The sequence below is a fragment of the Elaeis guineensis genome, chromosome 8 (assembly GCF_000442705.2).
Source record: "Elaeis guineensis isolate ETL-2024a chromosome 8, EG11, whole genome shotgun sequence".
NCBI classification, from domain to species: domain Eukaryota; kingdom Viridiplantae; phylum Streptophyta; class Magnoliopsida; order Arecales; family Arecaceae; genus Elaeis; species Elaeis guineensis.
This window is the reverse complement of record NC_026000.2, coordinates 134,853,135-134,871,769: the sequence shown is the minus strand read 5'-3', so window position 1 is coordinate 134,871,769 and position 18,635 is coordinate 134,853,135. Positions and strand designations below refer to the sequence as shown.

At 37.1% G+C, this 18,635-nt stretch overlaps 2 protein-coding genes across 15 annotated transcripts in view; one reads left to right on the top strand and one right to left on the bottom strand.

The window, feature by feature from the left end:
- The window catches only part of LOC105049508 (phototropin-2), a 44,528-nt gene extending 32,927 nt beyond the window's left edge, over positions 1-11,601 (top strand). For 3 of the 11 annotated variants that reach the window (XM_073262221.1, XM_073262214.1, XM_073262222.1), the window contains 4 exons: positions 724-836; positions 3,198-3,338; positions 3,434-3,552; positions 10,942-11,601. In XM_073262221.1, the coding sequence (XP_073118322.1) occupies positions 724-836; positions 3,198-3,338; positions 3,434-3,550 (371 nt within the window). In that variant the 3' untranslated portion in view covers positions 3,551-3,552; positions 10,942-11,601. Of the gene's footprint in view, positions 1-723; positions 837-3,197; positions 3,339-3,433; positions 3,553-6,179; positions 6,248-9,637; positions 9,685-10,941 lie in introns of all 11 variants that reach the window. The other 8 variants (XR_012143477.1, XR_012143476.1, XM_073262215.1 and 5 more) reach the window with 8 other exon arrangements.
- The window catches only part of LOC105049506 (uncharacterized), a 36,087-nt gene extending 17,709 nt beyond the window's left edge, over positions 1-18,378 (bottom strand). For 3 of the 4 annotated variants that reach the window (XM_073262227.1, XM_073262226.1, XM_073262225.1), the window contains exon 1: positions 17,026-18,378. In XM_073262227.1, coding sequence (XP_073118328.1) covers positions 17,046-18,320 — 1,275 coding nt within the window. In that variant the 5' untranslated portion in view covers positions 18,321-18,378 and the 3' untranslated portion in view covers positions 17,026-17,045. Of the gene's footprint in view, positions 1-12,992; positions 13,140-17,025 lie in introns of those variants that run through there. The other variant, XM_073262224.1, reaches the window with a different exon arrangement.
- Between the last annotated feature and the right edge of the window lie 257 nt (positions 18,379-18,635).

Below are 18,635 nucleotides of genomic sequence, written 5' to 3'. Positions count from 1 at the left end.
TAACTGTTAAGGTTCTTTACTGGCCCTCAGAATCCTAATAATTACTCAAATACCAATGTTAATGTCTATAACAGCAGACCAAAAACAATCTTAGTCAACAAAATGGTTGTATGCAGCAAAAAACATCTAGTTTTGTTTTGGAGAAAATTAGATACATTGTAGAAAGGAAGAAAATGAAATTTCCTGCTCAACATAATTATGGAATGCCTTTATGATTGAAGGTACACATATGCATCTTTATGCAACTTGCAAACAGAAATAGTTGAGGTATCTATTCAGATATTGCTACAAGCAACTGTCTTGCATATGTTAGTCTAAAATGCTAATTGTATATGATGATAATATTACTGATATATGAGGCAGATACTTATATATATGGGAAATATTTTACTTGCAACATTCTGTACACCTAGTTGAGTGAATTTTCTCCTGTAACTAATGCTTCTCGCAACAAAATAAAATGTATATTTTCATCTAAATATACAAATAGGGACCAGTGGTCCATTACCCAATGCATGTAAAACCTCAATTATCAACCATCAAGTCATCAGTCACTGAACTACCTTACAAGTAGCTCTAATCACCTATTTAATCCATGTCTTAATAAGCTTCTATTCAATATTTGTAATAAGTGAGAGCAAATACACTTTTCCAGATCTAAATTCTTTTGATAATAAGCCAAATTGGATATATTATACCCTTGACTACTTTTTCAAACTGCAGGAATTTTGTTGTATGAGATGTTATATGGCCGTACACCTTTTCGAGGAAAGAATAGGCAAAGGACATTTGCCAACATTTTGCAGAAAGACCTCACATTCCCTAGTAGCATTCCAGTAAGAAATTATTCTACAGCTCTTGTAATTATTCATTCTCTAAATTTAGTCTACAGCTCATGCCTAACCAGTTCTTTTACTTGTTTTATAACATATAATCTCCAATTTTATATTATCAGCTTGCATTAAGGCATTAGTTGTCACACTTCTATTTCAATTAGGCAACAAGGCAGGTTCTGACCATCAAAAGGGGGTTGGCTCTAGCACCGCAAAAGGATTTAGCACATACAATTAGATTTCAAGCTTCCTCATGTAGTTGCGAAATGTCATATGTTAATGTGCAAAGCATCAGGTTCCTTGCTAAGGCTTCGTTAGCATGTAGGATGCCCCAGTTTCAAACTGACCCAACAGCGACAAACAGACAGACAGATACTTGACTCTATATACATCCAATAAGGGATTCCAAATTGTGTTCAAATTTGTTACCAACAAACAGTTGAAAATTGAGGTTCCTGACCAGGGTTTTAGCATGTCGGAAAGTTCCTTCAGATCTGACAGGTGCTTCCAAACCAGTTTACAAACTCGTTCCTCAGAATCCCACAGAAGTTTGCTACTTTATGCTAAAAATAAGTCATGTTTATACCAATTATAAATTTCTCATTTCCTTTCATCCTCTCAGTTTTATAAGTTGTAACTATTCCACAAAAATGGCAATGTCTATATCGCATGTCTAGTGAACAAATAATGCCAAAGTGAATTTCCTAGATCTAAGGACTCAATTATTAGTTTTAGCTGTTAGTCCTATCATTCATATAATGCTTTGATGGTAAAATGTTTGAACTTAAATAGTTCTGCATGCTCTTCCACAACCACAAAGAAACAATGCATCAGAGCTGCCAAAATGGAGTCCATTTAGCACTAAGCTGGCGGTATCGGACAAGACAATCAGATGATTTTTAAAGTGTTCCTTCTGATCATATGTCCATTTGGAGGTCCCAGCCTTCCAGGCTCATAACTAAAGGGAGTACTTTTGGACCTAAGTCTCCACCAAGGCAGCATAGATATCTTAGAGCTATGTCAAAACAAGAAGGAATTTAATCTCAAATTCTCTCCTTTTCTAAACATATGGATGTTATAGACACTTTTGCTGCCTACTGAGTCATCATCCAACAAAAGTGAATCGGGAAGTACCACTTTTGACACATTAGAGTGTGGCTCTTGAAGTTTTGCCAAATATTCTACTCAGCCAATCGGGCAGTACCTCTACCATGGATAAACCTTCTGAACTTTGGTTCCAGACTAACTGACCATGAACCACTCTACATTGAGATCTCATCTTGGCATTAGTGTCCCAAGCAACTTGAAAGAGATTAGAAATCTGCTAAAATGTGAACAGTTCCCCAACCATATACCTCTCCAAGAGCGACACAATTTGTCATCATGAACTGAACATTAGTACCATACAAAAACATCTGCTGACTTCATCACACCAATGAGGAGGCTCTTTTTGAGGAAACAAGGTTGAAAACTAATGTAGGGTTACCTCTACAATAAACTGCTTTAATTACACTAGGCCATAAGTTAGGAGAATCATCATCAAGAAATCTCTAGAGACACTTGCCAAATAAAATCCTGAAGGCTAAGGATGGGTAGGGGATAAACCCTGTTTATGCCCATTAAATCCAGGAACAAGTGCCAAACAGGAGTTTAGCGCAGTAGGTTAGCTACAGCCAGCAATCTAGTCAAACCAGGTTTAAAAGGTTTAATTCAATAACAAGGGGGGCTGCTATGGGCATTCATCGGTTGGTTTAAGTCATATTAAATTCCATTTATTCCAAAAATGCCTCTCATTCCTACTTAGAGAATGCATCGTATTTGCTAATAGCTTTATTACCTTATAATATTATTATAGTTTAAAATTTCAACATCTTGGTATATTATATTAAGTCATCATCGTGCCATGTAATACCATATTATAGTGTAATATTATATCATATTATGTCATTGCATGCTTTATCAATTTAGAGCTTTATCAGGGTTAATATAATACTAAAATATTCTAATATTAAATGGCTTAAGGATAAAGAAAATTGCAATGGCAAAATTATCCATCACAACAAAATATTACCTTTTTCTTTTCTTACCCTTGATATCCAAATGCCAGACAATACAACAACAAAATCACAATGATTACTTGGTTACAGCTGCATTTATCCCAAACAGATGGAATACTTATCCCAACTAAATCTATCCAAAATTAAGTCTACAGTCTACCTGTACCTGGTATAAGGCCTACCTATCCCCATAAAATACCAACCCATTTTCATACTAGGCCCAAATGCTTTTTCCAGTACTCTCATCAAAAGAATAAAAGTTGATGAAGTTGATTCCTACTTGGCTAATTGTGTATATACTGGGCAGGTTAGCCTTGCAGCCAGGCAGTTAATCCACGGATTGCTCCACAGAGACCCTGCTTATCGTTTGGGATCAAATACTGGTGCACATGAAATCAAACAACATCCTTTCTTCCATGAAATTAATTGGCCTCTTATTCGTTGCATGGTAATTTAGATCAGGGTGATCCATATTTATTCTCCTTTAGAAAGCAATAATTCATGAAAACATCTACATATTTTCATATATTTATATTTTTGCAGACTCCACCACAGCTAGATGTTCCTCTTCAACTGATTGGGAAAGAACATGTTCCAAAAGCTAAGGATATACAGTGGGACGACGAGGAAATGCTTGTTCAAAGTCTAGAAACAATTTAAGGGTGAGAATTATTTTCCCATCTAGGTAACATCAATATGCAATATCTTGCCAGATATATGCATGCGCTGGTCAAAGAAATGCTCCTCATATCTTAAAACTTCTGTTCATGGAAAACAAAATTCTCTTAGAACAGACCTGCTAAGGCAGGAAATGCGGAACATATGCCAGATAAGCCCCTCATGGATCCTGGCATGTCAGATGTAGTTGCTCTCTGATCTTATAAGCTAGACACTTTTTGGAAGCAAGGGTGCTTCCTGGGTTCATGGTTAAATGCCCATGTCAAGGCATGCCCAACTTGCAAATCCAAGCTGTGATAACCCGGCCCAATTGGGCCCAAAACCAGCCCACAAAGCCCAAACACAAAAAAAAAAAAAAGAGGAAACAGAGGACGAAGACTCCCAACGGGAGTCTTCTTCCTCCCTATGTCCGACCAGGAGAAGAACTCCCAGGGTCATCGAAAACCCTTGGGAAGAACCTTATAAATCCCCCTTCTCCCCCTCAAAAGCCAGCCACGACCAACCGTTAGATCTCCATCTTCTTTCTCTCAAAATTTCTCGTTGAAGCTGCCGACCCTGTTTTTGTGTTCGCCTCAATTTCTCGTCGGAGACCTCACCGGAGTCGAAGGTAAGCTCCGACCCTCCTTCTCTTCCTTCCCCTCCTTCTCGAAGCTTCATGCACCCTCGTCGGCCATCGGGGTCGTCGAAAAATCCATGAAAAGATGAGATCCTATTCTGCCCTGTTCGGACGAGTCCTTTCCCCCTCTTTTTCGGCCACCGGCGCTGCCGTTTGCGGCGTCTCACCCTTAGGATGGGACCCTCACCTCTACCTCTCTTTCCATGGAGGTCTTGGCCGTCGATGACCGAAAAATTAAAAAAAAAGGGTGGATCTCCTGTTTTTTTGAAAACTTTTCTCCCACCGGTCGAGCCTTGTTGCCGGCGATCCCTTGCTCTCCATTGTCGGCCGTCGCTGTCGGATCTCCGGCCATGCTGGCGCCTTCATTGGAGCCGAGCCACCCTCTGGTCCTCCCCCTGTTCGGCCAAGGAAGAGGAAGAAAGAAGAAAACGGAAAAAGAAGAAGAAGAAGAAAGAAAAGAAAAGAAAAGAAAAGAAGAAAAGAAAAAAAAAAGAAGAAAAAAAAAGAGAAAGAATTTTCTCTCTTTCCTCTCTTATCTCTCTACCTTCTCTCTCTATTTTCTCTCTCTAAATTTTCTTCCTTTTTTCTCTCTCTAGACCTTTTATCTCTTTTTATGGATTTCGTCTCTCTAGGATCATTCTCTCTCTCTGATTGTATCACAGACCCTAGGATAAACTTGAGATGAAAATATGATAATCTGAGACTGCTCCAAAATTCGTGCAGTAGATCGGATCCCGATCCGATCCTTATTCGAAATTGATAACATCGATCATGGTTAATCCATATTAAGTCACCCTGATATAACCTCTGATGATCTCAATCATGATTGCCACTTTTGAAGGATACAAAGATTCTCTCTCCACTTTCTCTCTCTATTTTCTCTCTCATGATTGACTTTCTCTCTCTAAGAAGGTCTATGAATCCTATACCAAGTCATGCCTTCATCTTTTAGGGGTTCATATTGACTCTAACAAGATGATCCGAAATTGCTTTGATATCCGTGCTGTATGTCAACCTCATTTGATCATATCAAGTATCTTTCAAATTCATTATTAATGAACTCTATTGATTGATCTTGATCTAATCTGTGCTTCACAACTTCTTGATCAAGTCACTTGAATCTAACCCTCAGATCAGAGATCCTGAATTGCCCTAGTATCTGGATGGTCCGACACATCCGGTCAACAGTCCTCTTTCCTTATGATTTAATCTTGTTATATTTATGGGATAGAATTTGATAATGATTTGATATTTTAAATAGAATTAGCTGATTCTTCTAACGAAGTCTGAAGATCTAAGATGAACGAGGTAAGTAGATCTTATGCTCCTTATTTATTTTTAAATGATCATATTTTTATGCAAAAATTGCTATTGATGAAATCATAATTTTTCATAAAATAAGGATCGACATATGTGATATGAAAAAGTATGTTTTATTATGAGCATCGATTCATGAATATGTCTTATGAAAATAGCATGATTATGAAGCATGAATTTTATTGTTTTTCCGCTATGTATATGTATGCTTTAAGAAAAAGATATAATGATTTCAAAAGCTCTCAGATGGCTATGAATGAATCTCTTTGGAAGGTCGACATCCGAAGCTAGCATCCATACGAAACATGGCCCTGCCAGCGGGTATAAAGTTGGCACATGAATTAAGAACTCTGTCGATTAAGAAACATGACCCTGTCACGGGATAATAGTGACCTTAGCACGAATATCTGTGAGCAATGTTTTGAAACATGACATGAATACATGATGAAAATGATTTATGATTCATGATTGTGAAATATACATGATTTATGCATGCATGATGAGTTTATAACTTATTTTGTTATATACTCTATGAAATGCTTTATTTTGTATTATCTGTTATTTTTTAAATATTATATTATCATGAAAAATTTATGCTTGATCCGATAAGGAAGCGCAAGTTCTACTTACTGGGCTAGTGTAGCTCATATTCTTTTTATTTTCTTTTTGTTTGAACAGAAAAATAAGGTTAGGATCGGCAAAAGAAATCCAGGCTTGAAGATCTGCATAGCAAGCTTGAAAATTTGGTAGCAGAAGTTTAGTTATTTTATAATCACAGATTTGTAGTTATTTATGAATGTAGAGATTCGGGTTGGTACTTGTTTTTGGATTTAGATGCTCTGAACCAATATTGGTTCAATTATTTGATGAATAATGAAACTGAATCTTTTATTGTTGAATTTTAGATGATTATGATGGGTTGGTTTCGTGTTATCGTGGGCTCCATCCCTCGTAACATGATCGTGTTATATCTCGAATTTGGGGCGTGATATTTTATGGTATCAGAGCTTAGGTTATAATCATTGGGGATTATGATATAAATGATATAAATGATTAGGATATGATAGAATAATATCAGAGTTAGGTTTAAGATCATTGAGATTATAAAGTGATATCAAAACTTTATGTATGATCAATAAGATGTGACCGAGTGAAGTATAATGGATAATATCAGAGCTTAAGATTATGATCATTAAGGACGTGATAGAATGATATAAAGTTTAGGTTATGATCATTAGAGAATATGACTTAAGTGGTATTTGAACTTAAGGTTATCATTATTCGAGATTGTGACTTTAGTGATATTTGAACTTGAGCTAAGATCATGAGGAACATGATAGATATAAAAGAAAGGATTCAATAATTTGATTTCGAATCAATAGGTATTATGATGAAATTTATGCATAAGTGGTATATGATGCTATAATAGAATTGACGAGTTATATCTTAGATTTCAATTAGCAAGGTTGACCTGAGTACGAGAAGTGTTGACCCTAAATGAAGTGGAGGTATTGATATATTATGTTAGGTATATTTGATGATATTAGAATGCTAAACCTATATGGATAAAGGACATGATAACTTTACTGATTTTGATGTTAATTTTTTGCAAAGAAAAGTTGGTTTGGAAGTTGTCTAAATGATTGTAAGGTAAATCGAAGGTTAACTCAAATTAATTCTAGACATATTGGATTCTTGAGGAGTGGTGAAGCTTATGTAATAAGTTCAAACATAGAAGGTGGATGAAGATTTAATTTTGATATGCTATGCTAAGAATAGTAATGACAAGGAAACCTTAAATTTTACCCTAAATTGTATATGAAATCTGAAATTGGATCTATCTTTAATTGATTTAATATACAAAGATATTTTTATTTTTGATAGACTTGATAATTTGGTAAGTTGAGATCAGAGGGCGCAGCAAAAGCGTGATGGTCTGAATTGATTAGAAATATTAATCCTTTAAATCAAAAGATATTATAAAATACGTTAGTTGTAAATAAGGAAGGATTTTACTGATAATAAATGGATGCTAGAGAGAAAATCTATTGATCAAGGAAAGACTCAGAGCAGCACAGGATAGACAGAAGATTGGGCAAATAAAAAAGAAGAGAATTGAAATTTCACTTCGATGATTATATTTTTCTAAAAGTATCACCTACAAAAAGTTCATGAGATTTGGGAGACATGGCAAGCTAGTTCGCATATATTAGACCTTTTGAAATTTTGAGCCGAGTAGGAGATGTTGCTTACGAACTAGCTTTACCACCAGATTTATTCTAAGTGCACAATGTCTTTCATGTTTCACTACTAAAAAAATTTATACTGATCCAAATAACGTGATAAAGTATGAGCCATTGCAAGTTCATGAAGATTTAACCTATGAAGAATTTTTCCTCCGAATTATTGATCGAAAAGAGCAAGTTCTAAGACGGTGCATCATTCTGTATGTGAAGATTCACGAAGTAATCATGAAGAGAGAGAGGCTACATGGAGCTTGAAGATGATATGAAGACGAGATGTCCACACTTATTTAAAAATGAAGGTATATTAAATTTTGAGACGAAATTTTTTTTAAGGGGGTGGAATGTGATAACCCGCCCAATTGGGCCCAAAACCAGCCCACAAAGCCCAAACACAAAAAAAAAAGAGGAAACAGAGGACGAAGACTCCTAATGGGAGTCTTCTTCCTCCCTGTGTCCGACCAGGAGAAGAACTCCCAGGGCCATCGAAAACCTTGGAAGAACCCTATAAATCCCCCTTCTCCCCCTCAAAAGCAGCCACGACCAGCCGTGAGATCTCCCTCTTCTTTCTCTCAAAATTTCTCATTGAAGCTCCGACCCTGTTCTTGTGTTCGCCTCAATTTCTCGTCGGAGACCTCACCGGAGTCGAAGTAAGCTCCGACCCTCCTCTTCCTTCCCCTCCTTTCCGAAGCTTCATGCACCCTCGCCGGCCATCGGGATCGTCGGAAAATTCATGAAAAGATGAGATCCTGTTCTGCCCTGTTCGGAGAGTCCTTTCCCCCTCTTTTTTGGCCACCGACGCGTCGTTTGCGGCGTCTCACCCTTAGGATGGACCCTCACCTCTACCTCTCTTTCATGAGGTCTTGGCCGTCGATGACCAGCCAATGACCGAAAAATAAAAAGAAAAGGAGGGGTCCCCTGTTTTTCCAAAAACTTTTCTCCCACCGGTCGAGCCTTGCTGCCGGTGATCCCTTGCTCTCCATTGTCGGCCGTCGCTGTCGGATCTCCGATCGTGCTGCCGCCTTCGTTAGAGCCGAGCCACCCTTGGTCCTCCCCCTGTTCGGCCAAGGAAGAGGAAGAAAGAAGAAAACGGGAAAAGAAGGAAGAAAGAAAAAAAGAAAAGAAAAAAAAAAAGAGAGAGAGAGAATTTTCTCTCTCTTTCCTCTCTCCTCTCTCTACCTTCTCTCTCTATTTTCTTTCTCTAGATTTTCTTCCTATTTTCTCTCTCTAGACCTTTTATCTCTTTTTAGGATTTTGTCTCTTAGGATCATTCTCTCTCTCTCTGATTGTATCACAGACCCTAGGATAAACTTGAGATGAAAATATGATAATCTGAGACTGCTTCAAAATTCGTCAGTAGATCGGATCCCGATCCGATTCTTATTCGAAATTGATAACATCGATCATGGATTAATCCATATTAAGTCACCCTGATATAACCTTTGATGATCTCAATCATGATTGCCACTTTTGAAGGATACGAAGATTCTCTCTCCACTTTCTCTCTCTACTTTCTCTCTCATGATTGACTTTCTCTCTCTAAAAGGTCTATGAATCCTGTACCAATCATGCATTCATCTTTTAGGGATTCATATTGACTCTAACAAGATGATCCGAAGTTGCTTTGATATCCGTGCTGTATGTCAACCTCATTTGATCATATCAAGTATCTTTCAAATTCATTATTAATGAACTCTATTGATTGATCATGATCTAATCTGTGCTTCACAACTTCTTGATCAATCACTTGAATCTAACCCTCAGATCAGAAATCCTGAATTGTCCTAGTATCTGGATGGTCCGACACATCCGGTCAACAGTCCTCTTTCCTTATGATTTAATCTTGTTATATTTATGGAATAGAATTTGATAATGATTTGATATTTTAAATAGGATTAGCTGATTCTTCTAACGAAGTCTGAAGATCTAAGATGAACGAGGTAAATAGATCTTATGCTCCTTATTTATTTTAAATGATCATGTTTTTATGCAAAGAATTGCTATTGATGAAATCATAATTTTTCATAAAATAAAGATCGGCATATGTGATATGAAAAAGTATGTTTTATTACGAGCATTGATTTCATGAATATGTTTTATGAAAATAGCATGATTATGAAGCATGAATTTTATTGTTTTTCCGTCTATGTATATGTATGCTTTAAGAAAAAGATATAATGATTTCAAAGGCTCTCAGATGGCTACGAATGAATCCTTTTGGAAAGGTCGACATCCGGAACTAGCATTCATATGAAACATGTCCTGCCAGCGGGTATAAAGTTGTACATGAATTAAGAACTCTGTCGATTAAGAAACATGACCCTGTCATAGGTACAATAGTGACCTTACACGAATATCTGTGAGCAATGTTTTGAAACATGACATGAATACATGATGAAAATGATTTACGATTCATGATTGTGAAATATACATGATTTATGCATGCATGATGAGTTTATAATTTATTTTGTTATATGCTCTATGAAATACTTTATTTTGTATTATCTGTTATTTTTTAAATATTATATTATCATGAAAAATTTATATTTGATCCGATAAAGAAGCGCAAGTTCTACTTACTGGGCTAGTGTAGCTCATATTCTTTTTATTTTTTTTTTGTTTGAACAGAAAAATAAGGTTAGGATCGGCAAAAAAATTCAGAGTTGAAGATCTGCATAGCAAGCTTGAAAATTTGATAGCAGAAGTTTAGTTATTTTATAATCTCGAATTTGTAGTTATTTATGAATGTGGAGATTCGGGTTGGTACTTGTTTTTGGATTTAGATGCTCTGAACCAATATTGGTTCAATTATTTGATGAATAATGGAACTGAATCTTTTATTTGTTGAATTTTAGATTATTATGATGGGTTGGTTTCGTGTTATCGTGGGCTCCATCCCTCGGTAACATGGTCATGTTATGTCTCGAATTTGGAGCGTGACACAAGCTACACAGTTCTGAGCCATGTATCATCTTTCAGAGACCTAATAAGAAATGGCCACCTTCTAATTCTTTATCTTGCAGTATATCCACAGCAAGCATGCCAAGCTACCAGTAACTGGCTTTTGTCCATCATCATGCTTCCTTTTTCATAACATTTAGACCTCATAAATGATAATTGTAGGACAATATAAAGGAAACAGTTTTGTTTTGTTTTGTTTTTTTTTTTTTTTCTAACTATTGATTTTGCATAAACAGTGCAGGTAGTTTCTTGGGTGAGAGGATCTAGTGCTTTTCTTCTCTCACAGATTTCCCAGTCCAATTACTTTGTTAAGAGATTATCATCCTAGAGGGAAATGGACAGGTAATCATGTATATCAACGAGAAGTGATGTATATTACTTTGTTATTTTGGGTGAGGAAAATGCTATACTGTAACAAGAGAACAAAAGGACAGTGTCATGTCAGGGTGTTCAAGATTTCTTTGTTGCGAAGGACCACTTCAACCCTGAAACATAAGATACTCTTACAGAAAGGACAATCAAAAGGCTGGTACAAGGGCACGTCTCAGTACAGAGGAGATTATGTGCGAAATACATTTGTACTTTTATCTGGTTTAAATAAAATTGTGATCTATGATCGTATGAACACAGGATGACATAACATTAGGTTTTGCTTTATGCATGGCCCGCCAGATGGGAAGAAATATTAAATATCTTCTTCTTTTGAAGACCATAAGACTGAAGGCCTCAACATCCAACCTTATCTGAGAAATACAGAGAGGGCTCCCCAACTTCAGGATTTGAACTCTGGTCCTCTCCACTTGAAATAGGAAGTCCAACAGGCTGAGAGAAGGTTGGTTTAATATCAATCTTGTAAGCTTAAAGGCAATGAAAAATTTGATCAATATTGTAGCTAATTTTTGTTCTCATTTGAGTTCAACTTCCCAGCTTCACCAATTCACCTGAACAAACTTCTTGTACAAGACTTTCATTTCATAAATGTCCGCTAAAATCTATGTAGAAATGCTAATGAATGTGGGTGGAAACTTGCTAAAGGAGAATATTACGATAGTACGGGTGAAGGTTCTGTCAGTTGCTGAGTTTTGCAATTTATTACCAATATAATATACCTGCAATTGTGGAGTATAAATTATGGAGCAAGTCAAAAGTTTATTAGAGTAACAAGACAGTCATTTGATGATCAAACCATGAAGCAGCTTAAATCTTACCAGATCAGCTTGGAACATATTTCGTATCAATGAATAAAATGAAAAGAGTTGGAAATGAAAGATTTCAAGTGCCTAACAAAAGAAAAAAAGGATTTCATGGATGAGATACGTGAAGGTTCATATAAACTCAACTGCTACATGTACAAATTGGGATGATATGCTAAAATCTAACCCTAAGAGGGAGAAAAAAAATGATGTTTGAAATTTTGCAATCTCGTCTTCGAGCTAATATTGATTCTGTATTCATATATGAGAGCAGAATTAGTAACTCAATTGGGTCCAAGCGTACAACTAGACCTGATTCGGCTCCATCCGGTGATATGCATTACTTTAGTCTAACCAGCCAACCTGATCCATCAAGCAAAAAGATTTGGCAAAGCCTAATAAGTTAGACTCAAAGTTCCACCAGATTACGTCATGATCTCGTTGAATCCGCATCTGCAACTTTAGCCCTCATGATCTCCTTTCTAAAATCTCCTAAAGCAAGCTTTCCAACTAGAGATCTTATGTATTATTGTAATACAAGCTGAAGGCCCTATCCATGAAGTTATGTGAAGAATGCAATACATTGTCTGCAATATAATTTTTCGGGAATAAAGGTCTCCCATTCAACTAAACTAAAGTTGAATAACATTGGTGATGATAGTGCCAATATCACACAATAGATGTACTTAATAAGCACCGGCATAATATAATCTTTTTTCAGTGAATCCATTCAGAGTAGAGATTGTTCCATGATGAATAAAAATTGAAGGAGATTTTTGTGCTGTTTGTCTTTTACACGCCAAGAGCAGTCATATGTCAGCTGTATATATTTGCAAGGTCTTCAAGCAACAAGCTTCCAGAGTACTCTCTCATCATGATAAAATAATTGCATGAATCCTTGTTTTGTGGGATCAATGCACCCTCTAATTAATCAAAACTTATGAAAGAGGGAAAAGCTCGTGTACCACTGCAGGTGCATAAACTCAAGTAAAGCAGAAGGGCTAAGTTTCATATGTCCATAAGAGAAGAAAGTAAAACCATATAGAGAGAGTAAATCTCTGACCTGTATTCACAGAGAAGTGACTCTGAAGTGATATATCATTTTTAAGCAAGGGTCATATTTTCAAAATTCAGACTACAAAGGTGATACGATGGAAAATTAATGTGATACTAGAACCAGCCAATCAACTGCCAGCAGCTTTTATGCAATTTTCAGGCCACTGAGAATCCACGAGCATGAACTGGGAGACATTAATGCTATAGCTTCAATAAGACCAAGCGGTATGAAAATAAAGTAACGAAGATCCAAACTGATGATAGGAAACACTTCCAAAAGCCAGCAAATAAGAAAATAAGTGGTTGAAGTTGAGAGCCCACCTCTAAACATGGCAAGGCTATTAGAAACCAAAGATATGTCAGTGGCTCTAAAGCCAGCCCTAATTTGGAATCTAATTAGCTGAAATATAAAGCAAAAAATGCTTGAAACATCTGAAGAAAACAATGCACATCTCAGTATTTTATCTAGAAAATTCAAAGCAGAATGACCTAAAAGTTATTCTTTACCTATTTTTTTGGGTTTCAGAATCATAGAAAAGTAAGGAATTGAGCTAGAATAACTCATATAGTATGTGAATTATACACAGCATATTATCTGAGAATTTATGGAAGCAAAGAATTCATTTAAGGATATTCAAAGGCTTTCATTGATCCAATGGAAAGTAGAGCATGCAATGCCTTCAGCCAGAGGTGATGGCTCCATCTTTAATTTTCTCAAATGGTTCAATCACTTCTATTCTCATATACTCACTCCCACTTTATTCTAGGTCCCTTTTCTGAAAGCTGCAACTGATGTTGCAGCCATGGAGTAGAATAATGGTATTGGTAAAAAGAACTGGTAAGAAGTCAGCAAATGTTGTGGTTATTTTGGAAGTTTAAGATTTAGCACTTCAGCATGGAGAGTTTTTAGGTTCTTTGGGTGTTGCTTAGTGGTGCAAACAAGCCAGCCAAGCCAAATAGAAAGCCGCTCAGATTCCTTTTTATATAGAAGAGGTATCAACGCACATACTGAGCTTGACAACAAATGTTCAAGCTCATCTTGTTAATTAACTGGATCGACAAACTTGTTATCGAACTGAGACAGCTTCTGTTTATTTTTGTGAAACCACCATGTTCAGGCTTGCCCCTTTTATGAATCAAACAATAAAATATGTTTGAGTTTTATTCACTTGCTAGTCAAACAACTTCAACAAGCATGTCATCAAGCTGAGCCTGGGCTGTTCATGAAATGCTTATTCAGTTTCTACTTGTTGTTAGGTAGAATAAAGAAGAGAATAAATTTTCCTTGTACATGCTTTATTTTGTGGTTGGTGGTAGTACTGGAGATAGCTGTGGGTGTTCTCAAGTAAGGGAGGATTATCGGTGGATAATAACTTGTTTTGTTGATAGGTTGGATTAGGGCAGAAATAAATAGCCTAGGCTATATGTATCTTTCGTTTCTAGCTTCTAGGAGTAGTTCTATAATTTCGTAGGTCAGATGCGAAAGATAAATAAAGGATGGACGTGCCTCCTGTACCAATCCCGGCATATACTATGCCGTTGTTGGACTAGTACAATGCATGATAGCTTGCTCAACCACCCTCAAGCCATGGAGAATTAGTATCCATATTTTCAAGTGAGCCAAACATTGGCATGACATGGTATGTGTCTCACTAATGCTAGGTGGGAAGAACACTGATAGACAACACCTAAAACCTGGGGTCAAAGGGTCTTCCTGGGTCCATTATTTAGTCGATTACCTCAATTTTGGTAATGCCAAGATTGGCTTGTTGTAAAGGGAAGGATGATATATAGAGTGTATTTAAAGGAGTAGAATGGAAAATAACCTGGAGAGATAAAATCAATGAAAAATATCATATTTGGAAAGCAAAGCAACGTGCTAGGCAGTTAAAGATTATCAAATTCGGATATGGCTATAGGTTACATGGAATATCAAATTTTGGGAGCTAGCAGACTGGTATAGTATATAAGGAAGATTATCACAGGGAATCTTAGAGGTTTTTTTGGGTGGGGAAGCTTCAAACAAAAAAATAAAAATAAAAAAAAAGGAAAAGAAAGAGGATCTAGAAAAAGTAACAAACATAGAAGATGAAAATAGTTCCCCCTTAGAATTATGTTGAAGTGATCATTCAACTTTCATTGCATTAGTTAAACTAGGGTTTGTTATTTTTCATACAGTGACATCGAAAAAGTCTGTCTAAATCATTGGTGGGGTGAATTTGCATACGTAGTGATCTTTAAGGAATTAAATGACAAATTTATCCTGCCCTATTTATGTTATGGGCTAGACAATCAGGCAGGCACTTTTGGACGAGCCAAATAGGAGTAAAGAGAACTGGATCGGCCATTATTGTTGCTAGAAAATTGGCATTATATTTTTTATATGAGTTTGTGCCAAAGACTGATAAGATTGTGCAAGTATAAAGATGAATTTGCTAGTTAAAATTATTAGCATGGAGAAGACAGCCTTAGAGGCACCCATTTGATGGTAGAATTGTAAATATAGGGGACACCAATAAGAATGCTATAAACCATAGTTTCGGATCATAGTAAGACATCCTAAGGGATGCTAGGATGGGGTAGAAACTGAAGTGTTGGGACAGGATCATCCCATCATCAGCCTAGCATCCCGATTGGTGCATCTTAGGACATGATCATCCCATCATCAGCCTAGCATCCCGATTGGTGCATCTTAGGACATCCCTAGTCCTAAGTGTCATGATAGGGCGGGATGGCAGGGCATCCTATTCTATGAAAAAATCAGGATACCATAGGATTTAAAACTATGATACAAGTATTCAAATTTTAAAACAAGTGTCTCTCAACCTGTATAAATGCTCAAACAATGGTAAGATATTATTTCAAAGTCATTACAATTCAGTGTCATTATGGTTTGGTAGGTCAAAATCCAAAGCATTTAGCTTCTTACGCAATGAATTTCTGGACCATACCCTTACTTGATCTCAAGGAACATTGAACATAATGGCAAATTGAAATGCAGTTTGGTGAAGATATGAAAAGAAAGGCATAAGAAATGTATCAAAAGAAAATAGCTGCAGCCAAAGGGGTGTAAACAATAAAATTTAACCTTCCTTCAGGCTGCCTTTTTTTTAATTTGTATTTTCACTTGTTACATTTATATTCTTTTTCTTGGATCTTTCTCCTAAAATATCATTGACAATACTTAATATATGTCTTTGCGCAGGCTTCCTTTACTTAAATAATAGTTTATTCTTCCTATCTCTTAAGAAAAAAAATCATTTGGCACGTCTCTTCAAGCAACTTAATAATGTCAAAGTATTCAAAGAGAAAAATACAAGAGACTAACAAGACAACAATAAGAGATATTATTCTAACTACAGATTACATCTATTGCAACAAGATGATAGTTAAGAACCAAGATAGAAATCACAAAGATGTAAAGGAGTTGCATTGAAGGGGGAACCAGCCTTTGGAGGAATCAAGTGGTAAAAAGTGCTCACCAAGCCAACCACCAAAAATTAGGGAGACCAGATGATAGTGATTACACAATTATCTTAACACGGTAGCATTTCAATGATCATGAATTACTAGGGCTAATGATTGCAAGCCAATCATTTTTTTTTACCTGAATAATTTAAGGAATTTCATCTTTTTGCCACAAGTTTCTCAATTTAATCAAGAATAATATCTCTGCATTTTCATATTCTGGGGAGGAAATTAAACACCTGGAGTGCTTCTTATCAAAAGAGAATGGGTGGCATCAAAGTAGTTTCATTTAGTGAAATAAAAGTCGAACATCATCATTGAGGTAATTAAAAGCACAAGCCAGCAACAGGTATGGAACAAAGAAAACATGACAAGATTTTCATAAATCTGTTAAAACAGAAGTTTCTCATTTTCTACCTAATAATTTCCATAATTCCAGTTCTCTCCATCACATTTAGCATCCATTGACAATACACACATGCAATATGATTATCATCAATACTCTTCAGTAGAGTCATTCGAGCATGTGATATTGTACTAAAAATTAGAGAACAACATCAAGAAGAGTACATCAATAGCAACTAGATTAAAGATTGCGCTCACCAATTAATCCCATGAGGAAATCAAAAGAGTCTCTGAGAGTTCTTCTTTCCAAAGATGGCCTCCCAAACCATTGGAGAGAATGGACCTTTCCTGTCCAAATGCTCTCTAACAGCTTTCTCATCCATAGCAAAACCTCTCTCCCTCAAAGTCCTTACCAGGCTCCCAGCTTCCTCCACCCCCTTCTCCTTGCAATACCTATCAACCAAACCAGTGAAGGTTGGTGCATTCGGTAAATGCCCAGCATCCAACATCTCCATACAGTATTCAACAGAATCTTCTAATTTTCCCCCTTTGCACAAACCCTGAATCAAAACTGCATAACTAAAAGCATTCGGCATGATCCCATTTTTCTGCATCTTCTTGAAAATCCTCTTTGCATCGTCAAACTTTGCTGCCTTGCAGAAGCCTTCAACCACTGCCGTGTAGATCACAACCTCAGGGATTGTTCCCTTCTCACGCATTAACCCGAATAACTTCATTGCTTCTTGAACCAATCCATCTTTGCAGAGCCCATCAAGCATGGCAACTGCATTAGGGATGAGCCCTGTCTCCTTCATCTTTTTGAAAATGTCATCGGCATCTTCCGGTGGAGCCTCGGTCACCATGGAGTCAGGTCCAGATGATTGTTTTATTTGCTTCTGAGGAGCCTCCTCCACCTTTCCATCATGGTCGGCATCACTGAGATTCAGTTTTTTGAAGAGAGTATCTCCACACTTATCACCAGCTTTCTCTGTCTCGGCAGAATCTTTCAACTGATCACCAGTATCAATTGATTCGTTGATTTTCTCTTCACTCTTGGGTCCATCGGAGAACAGAGATGCTGTTTTTGCTCCTAAAGTTCCAAAATTTCCCTCATAATCGTCTCCATGATTCCTGAACCTCTGGCAAGGATAGCCGGAATCTTCTCTCCGTTCTCCCCTCAAGGGTCTTTCATGGATTCGGCTCTCCATAGTTCGGCGGCCTCTACCCGGAATCCCATCCTCATCTTTGAGGCCACGGAAGAGATCTCCAGATCCTCCATCGCGTCTCCTCTCCCCCCTCAAAGGCCTCGTCTTCTCCGTCCTCTCCTCTTCACCATCTTCCCCAAAGTTGAGACTTTTAAGGAAGAGATCTTCCGAGGGGTCCTCTCTTCTTCTCTCGCCTCTCATGGGCCTTTTGGGGCTACTGCTAAAATGGGTATTGGATACAGCGCGGAGAAAGAGAGCCGCGGGCGAAGAGCTCTCCAAGATCGAAACTTTGGGCAAGTGCGAAAGCTTCCAGCAGAGAAGCTTGGAAACCCGAACCCTAGCCTGCATTGCTGTTACTCCTTTTGCTTACCTCCCCAGAGATCGAAGGGGTGAGGGTTTAGGGAGGGAATAAAATTGCGGAGATTTCTGGAATGACTAAATTACCCATATGAGGGTATATTTATAAAGCAGAGTATGTTAGAGTATAAGGGTAATTTGGTCATGAGGAAACTTGATGAGAACGGAGTTTGGCAACGTGAGGCGATAAAGGCCTCATTCGTTTTATAGTGTCCGCAGTCGTGAGTAGTGAGAACCAAAGGTCTCGGCCATGGGTTCAGACAGCAGCTTTGGTTGAAATGGAGATTATTCCCAATAGGGTGAGTT